Source organism: Wasmannia auropunctata, unplaced genomic scaffold (assembly GCF_000956235.1).
Source record: "Wasmannia auropunctata unplaced genomic scaffold, wasmannia.A_1.0 LD336106.1, whole genome shotgun sequence".
Lineage (NCBI taxonomy): Eukaryota > Metazoa > Arthropoda > Insecta > Hymenoptera > Formicidae > Wasmannia > Wasmannia auropunctata.
In genome coordinates, this window is record NW_012026784.1 from 6,764,226 (window position 1) to 6,771,663 (window position 7,438).

The 7,438-nt window shown below is 50.3% G+C and overlaps 1 protein-coding gene across 1 annotated transcript; it reads left to right on the top strand.

The window, feature by feature from the left end:
• Positions 1 to 3,837: 3,837 nt before the first annotated feature.
• On the top strand, positions 3,838 to 7,393 carry LOC105456943. Its single transcript, XM_011701338.1, has 3 exons — positions 3,838 to 4,151; positions 4,205 to 6,737; positions 7,334 to 7,393. The coding sequence occupies exons 1-3, from the start codon at positions 3,838 to 3,840 to the stop codon at positions 7,391 to 7,393; spliced, it is 2,907 nt and encodes a 968-aa protein (XP_011699640.1).
• The last annotated feature ends 45 nt before the right edge of the window (positions 7,394 to 7,438 follow it).

Here is a 7,438-nt window from a genome sequence, read left to right on the forward strand (position 1 = left end):
TTTTGGCCGTTCGGGCATTTAAATGACAGAGAGCACTATAGAAAAGTAAAGAGAGCAAGTGCGATAGAAAATCTGTTACGTGATTGGTTACACCCGGAGCTCGCGCATGTGCAGTTCAATTTCGTACACGCAGAATCGCGAGAGTTGCGCTACTGTATATACTGTGGTAGAACAGAGGTATCGGTTCGATAGGCGGTTCGATAGCGATTTCATACTGTGTGCCTTCACGGTATTCCTGCAACATTGGGAGATGACGTGTGTGTGAGAATGTTCATTTTTACCTTTGACACTGCAACCGCTTTTACAAGCCGGAAAGCAAGACTCGTCGTTCTCGGCGTCGCTACAGTCAGGACACAACGTAGTCGCGATTCTAATGCTTCACAAGAGCGCGATCACCGGTAACGCAAAGTTGGGCGCCAGACACAAGCGGGCGTGCCACCCTTCTAAATACTCGAACTGAATTACAGACGACACGAAATAGTTAAGGAACTCGGAAACCTGATTGCCGTGACCGAGAGACGACTCGAATGACCGGTACTCAGCCCTGAAATCTGGTAGAGGGGCGGTTCGTAGGAGCGCAAGGGATGCGGGAGAGCAAGGGCGTTATCAAATACACAATAAATTTGGTAACAAATTACAGATATAATTGCGTGTGCTGGGGTGTACAAGCGATCCTTTTGACCACTAACGCCGCGGCAACCGTCGGTGTTCTCGTCGATGTCGAGATTCGCGCGTTCAGGAACGCTCCCGGGGATAACTGGTGTACAAGCTCTTCGCGGTAAAGTCTATTCGGACTCGCTAAATGCAACGTCGCGACACGCGGAGGGTACGCCACGTGGTATCGCGATATTCTCGAACTTTGCCGAAAACTCGGCACGCTAGCACGCAATGGTTTAGATAAATTCGCAACGCACAAATAACACAAAATAACACGTAAATGACGCACAAATGACCCGGCTGTGGCAAGGCGAGCGCAACGGCAACTACTTAAATTCGCGTAACTTTTGCCGGGCGGACGGCGCGAGACACGGACTCGACTCGCGGACACACAATTATACGAACGACAGAACTTTAATAGCGCGATCCGCCCGACAACGAAACCGGCGGCCGACAATATACTTTGGCGACGTTCGTCTCACCAAGAGCGGTAGCTAAGATCTCTAATCCTTGTTCAGTCACTCGCCAGCTACTCGGATCCTGCGTCCTTCCCAGGTAACGATCACAGCACAAGTGTCGCTCGACGGTTCTTCCGGCAGCATGCCGGTCGCGAGGCGTCACGGGATCGGCTGATAACGCGCCGATTGGCCTTTGCCCTGTGGGCGCGACGCCCACAAATCGCGGCCCCGCACGTGATCGGATCGCCCGCAATCGGCGGCGCGAGCTTCAAATGTGGTCTGGCTTTTCCGAGTACGCGGCTCTTGCTCCCATTACTGATCGATGAAAACAATCTACAGCAGTAAAGGCTCCCGATAACGGGCACCGGCATTAATTGTTTCGGAGAATAGTACTCAACCTGCGTGCTCCGTACTTCCAGGGCGCGTCAGCTGCCTCGATGTCGGTGTTCTCTTCCTTCCTCACGCTGGTTGGTAGAGTCGACGAGTTTATACACGCTGTTCAACTATGCCGCCGATTTCTACCTAGGTTACGCTCGTGCGAAAAGAGAAGATTAAGTGAAACGCGTCAAAATTATGCCACGACAACGCACGCGCGCGGATACGCTCGCCTCCCTAAATCGGGGAGGACGCAGGATCCAAAACCGCGCTCCTTCGGTCGGGCATTACGACCCTTGTGACGGACGGTCGAAAAACGTCACGTCACAACACGTATAAAATATCTAACTGATGCTGGTCGCAAATGAAAAATTAGATGTGATTTCTTTGTAGTTAAGACTGATAGACAGAAGAGCGATATCGATTCGATAGAACAGATCGATAGCTGTTCAACCGAACAGCGGTATCTGTTCGACAGGTGATTCGATGACGGTTTCTATGTGTCTTCATAACATTACCACTGTCGCAACCTGTGCATAAATTCGTATGCAAAAAATATCATGCGAAAATTTAATTGCTCAAAAGTGCGCATTCAGAGAAGAGGAGGCTAGCTTCCCCCTTTTTTTGTTTACACCAATAGATTGTTGATGTCACCTTGTTAGTAAGGAAATCGATGTAGCAACATGACGACACGATTCTAGCAAATGCCGCGAGCACAGTCACGTGACAGCCCTGCAGCCTATCCCGCTCGCGAAAACAGGCTTTCCGTCGATGACTAAGTTGTTTGCGTCAATATCGGATTGTGCTTGGTGACAAGCTTCAACTTTTTAAAAGGGAGGGTTTGAGTGGGTTTTAGGTAGAACCGTCGCCGGCGACTCCCCCTTTGAAAACGTCGCGCTCCGAAAAGGACCCTCACTCTTCAGCAAAAGTCAGAAGCAAATGGATCGCGTAATTTCTTTTGGTCGTTATCACTAGGTCCTCACGGATTCTGTAAGTCGCAAGACACGCGCGAAATTTCTGTAACTTACTTGTTAAACTGTTAATGTTTCTATTACTTGTGTAAGTTAAATAAATTCGAAATTAAACTCCACCTCGCTTTAAATATATTTTTTGAACGAAAATATGAAAGCAACCGCCGCCTGTGAAACCAACAAAATTTTCATCGCAACGCGCGCTTGTGAACATTAATTTTTGGTCCTTCGAGCCGGATTGCCACGTCCGTTGTCCAACGTCGCGAGTGCGCGAACTCCAGTAAACTCCAATAATCCGTGTCAGTGCAACCTGCAAAAGGGGACGGTTGTAAAAATGAGCAGTGAGATGAACATTCTTATTAATGAACAGCACGTACTTTTCACCCGTATGGCCCGTGCGGTTGAGAATTTAAAGAAGCAAGATCAATCTAACGTGACCTCAGGCATAATCGAGGCGAAAATCAAGACTCTCGATGCCGCTTGGTCAAAATTTGATGCTCAACACGAATTGCTCCGCTCAAAATTCTCCGACAAGCTTAGCGCGACCAACTATATCAAGGATGACTTATACGAAACAACGGAAACGACTTACGTGCTGCAACGGGGAGCCTTGACGGACTGATCGTGCGATCTCCAACGATCCGAACGAAATTTCGAGCTAATGCCAGAGACAATCAATCCTACCGGGGAGCACGCCTCATACAATCCACGGTTGCCTCGAATCAATCTGTCACAATTTTCAGGGGCAATCGAAGACTGGTTCTCATTCCGCGATCTGTTCCTCTCCGTTGTGAACAAGCATCCTTCATTGACTAACGTAAAAAAGTTCCACTATCTGCGAACATCCCTGCAAGGTGAAGCAAGCAAGTTAATCCGCGATCTACCTCTTACGAGCGATAACTTTGAGCAAGCTTGGGCCACGCTCAAGGAATATTACGAAAATCAGCGAGTCTTAGTGCGATCCAATTTCACCGCTTTCACCGCTGTCTCCAAAATGAAGAGTGAATCCGCTGTTGAACTGCGACGTGTCTTTCAAGGTATGACCTGCGCAGCCAATGCGCAAGAAAGTCTCGGTCGACCAATCGCCACCCACAGGATGGATCTCTTTATTCATCTCGTGGTAGAGCTCCTGGATCCACAGACGAGACGCGATTGGGAAACCGCCATCCGGACGTCGTCAAATCCTCCAGAGTTTGCAGCACTCCAAACTTTCCTCATCAAAAAGATACTCTCGAAGCCCTTGCACCAGCCACCGTCAAAAGTGAGAATAATTTGGCCAAGCCAAGGCCAGCAGCTCTCGGTCCGCGAAATCGAATCACGCCAGGTCCATCTTCGGATCAAGCACCTGCTCTCTATGTAAGGGCTCCCACTTTCTCATGGCGTGCAGTGAGTTTCGGGCCAAGACTCCGAAGGACAGGAAGATCATAGTCGACAACCACAGACTGTGCTCCAATTGTCTGGGCAACCATGCCTTCTCCAAATGCCCGTCGACCAAGACGTGCATCCTGTGCAACGCGAAACACCATTTGCTTTTGCATGACGCCACTTCATCGTCTTCGCCGCCAGCGATCGCCGAGGCCAGTGCGCTAACGGTCTCGCAACCACGCAAGAACCACAAGGCCATCCTGCTGGCCACTCTCTCTCTGCTGCACGCCTCTCCGTCAACGATGTCTATGGCATTCCACATAAAGTGCGAGCGCCGATCGATCAGAAGTGTCCTTGATATCCGAAACCTTGACTCAGCGACTCAAACTGCAACGTGCCAAATCCACCTTCGCCATTTTCGGAATCGGACGAACTCTTTCCGGGACAGCTCCGAGGAAAGGTCACGTTGCAACTCACTTTCACGGTGACTGGAGCGACCATCTCTGCAGTTGCTGTCGTGCTGCCGCGCTTGTCGCTGTATCAAAGCACAGGTTCTCAGCAGGGCAACGCATGGCCACACCTTCAAGGTCTCCCTCTAGCAGACCCCGAATTTTCAGCGACAGATACCGTCGAGCTTCTGCTCGGAGCCGAGGTTTGTTCCGTCATAATCGAGGAAGGCCTTCGCAAGGGTGAAGTCGACGCTCCCATTGCTCAGCATACGATCTTCGGCTGGATTCTGTCAGGAGGCTCATCCGACACATCGCTTCACGAAGCCGCCTCATGCCAGTGCTCCATCGAGCATGAACTCGTCAAACTGGTTCGGCAGTTTTGGGAGCAGGAGGAGGAGGCCAAGCCCTCCGTCACCTTAACGCCCGCAGAGCAGAAGTGCGAGGACCATTACGCCAGCACACACTCTCGGCTCCCAACCGGACGCTACATGGTGTGGCTCCCGCTCAAGACGCAGCCTGCTGCTCTCCACGAAACCCGCCGGTCAGCCGTGCATCTTCTCACCTCCATGGAACGGAAGGGCGCCCAGGATGTCCGGTTCGGACACATGTACCATGCCTTCCTAAAAGAATACGAGGACCTGGGGCACATGACGGAGGTGAACGCCACACGGCTAGGTGAGTTAGTATGCTACTTACCACATCACGGCGTTCTTCGGGAGTCAAGCTCCACCACGAAGCTCCGGGTAGTGTTCAATGGATCACAGCGCGTCTCGACCGGTGAATCGTTGAATTCGAATCAATACATCGGAGCTAACCTCTTATCTGGCTTGTCTGACGTTCTATCGCGATGGCGTCGGCATCGATTCGTGATGATAGCTGACGTCGAAAAAATGTACCGTCAGATACTGGTACATTCAAACGACAGGAACTTCCAGCGCATCTTGTGGCGGAAGCAGCAATCAGAAGAAGTGCGCGAATATAAATTGAATACTGTCACATACGGGCTAGCCAGTGCACCGTTTCTCGCAATCCGGACACTACGGCAATTGGCCGACGACGAGCACTTCCGGTATCCGCTCGGCGCGACAGTTTTTCAGCGGGACTGCTACGTGGACGACATTGTCACCGGCGCAAACACAATTCGCGACGCGATAGTTGTTCAGACACAGCTGCGAGAGTTGTGCATGGCAGGCGGATTTCCGCTCCGAAAGTGGGCAGCCAACAATGAGGAGTTGCTCGCCGGAATTCCTCTCGCGCATCGTCTGGAGACAACCTCTCACGCATGGGAGGGCGAAAACCATTCGACTCTCGGTTTGAGGTGGTTTCCCGCCGCCGATAGCTTCGGATTCAAGATAAATCCGCGAAAGATTGCCACTTTTACCAAACGAATGGCACTAGCGGAAACAGCTCGGCTGTTTGATCCACTCGGATGGCTCGCGCCCGTTGTAGACCGCGCAAAATTCCTGATCCAGTCCGCCTGGATGCAGGGGCTGGATTGGGACACACAACTGCCTTCGACCGACGCGCGCACATGGCATCTAATTGACGAACTCCCAGTTCTCGAGGGGGTGCGGATACAACGCTGGGTGGGCACTGGAGATAGCAAGGCAAAGCTTGAGCTGCACGGCTTCGCCGACGCGTCTGAGCGTGGTTTCGCGGCAGTGCTCTATCTTCGTGTTACAGCAACGTCAGGTGACATTTCCGTGCGTCTTCTCGCGTCTAAAACACGGGTGGCTCCGTTGAAACAAGTATCCATTTCTCGTCTCGAACTCTGTGCGGCCACAATTTTAACAAATCTCGTGCACCATTACCAAGACACGTTGGAAGTGTCTACCGCCCACACGCACTTATGGTCAGACTCCACAGTGACCCTGCACTGGATCCGGGAGCACTCGTCAAGGTGGAAGATGTATGTCGCGAATCGAGTATCGCACATACAACAGCGTCTTCCGGACGCAAAATGGCATCACGTTCCTGGAGAGGATAATCCGGCCGACTGTGCCTCTCGAGGCCTCTCTCCACAGGAACTTCTCAATCACTCGCTCTGGTGGGACGGGCCCGCGTGGCTTAAACTCGATCAATCCTGCTGGCCGCGCGACCCGGGCGACGACCCGGCCGAGGAAGTTTTGGAGCAACGAGTGTTTACTCACGTTACCAAGGTAGACACTTCAGAACCCGACTTGCTGCTCCGTTACTCAGCCTTGCATCGCCTTCTCTGCACCACAGCTTGGTGCCTGCGATGGCGCCGCAATGCGAGTTCGGCCCCACCAACGGCGGGCAAGTCCACGAGCCAAGTTCTCACGCCTGACGAAATTGCCTGCGCACTCCGCACCTGGCTTCGCGTTGTGCAGAAACTGCATTATGCGAAGGAGGTCACGGCACTGGAGACGAAGTCACCATTGCCAACGTGCAGCCAGCTCCTTCGCCTCAATCCGTTTTTAGATGCTCAGGGCGTCCTCCGGGTGGGAGGTCGTTTGAAACACTCAATTCTTTCCTTTAATGAAAGACATCCGGCAATCGTTCCACCAACTTCTTGGTTGACACGCTTAAAAATAATTATATAATATAATAAATATAAATTCCCCTTCTTCAACGGAAAAGACAAAATGGGTGTAGAGATCAAAGATTGTTTTAATTTCTCAAAAGCTTTTTGACATTGATCATTCCAAAAGAATTTATTAAAGTTTTCCGTTAATGCATACAAGGGTTTTGTTATAACCGAAAAATTTTTAACAAATTTCCGATAATAAGAACAAAAACCCAGAAAACTACGGATTTGTTTCTTATTAGTGGGAATCGGCCATTCTCTCACAACCAAAACCTTCTCGGGATCTGTGGTTATTCCCCTCGACGACACTAAATGCCCCAAATATTTAACTTTTTTGTTTAAAAATAAGCACTTCTTTGGATTAACCTTCAAATTAGCTTCCCGTAAACGTCGAAAGACTTTTCTTAAATTTGAAATCATATCCTGAAAATTCTTTCCATAAATTATTATGTCGTCTAAGTAAACTAAACAAATTTTAGATATTAAACCTTGAAGAACTTTTTCCATTAGACGTTCAAAGGTAGCTGGAGCGTTACAAAGTCCAAATGGCATAACTGTGAATTGCCATAACCCTCTTCCAATTGAAAAAGCTGTTTTCTCTTTATCCTCAGCAGC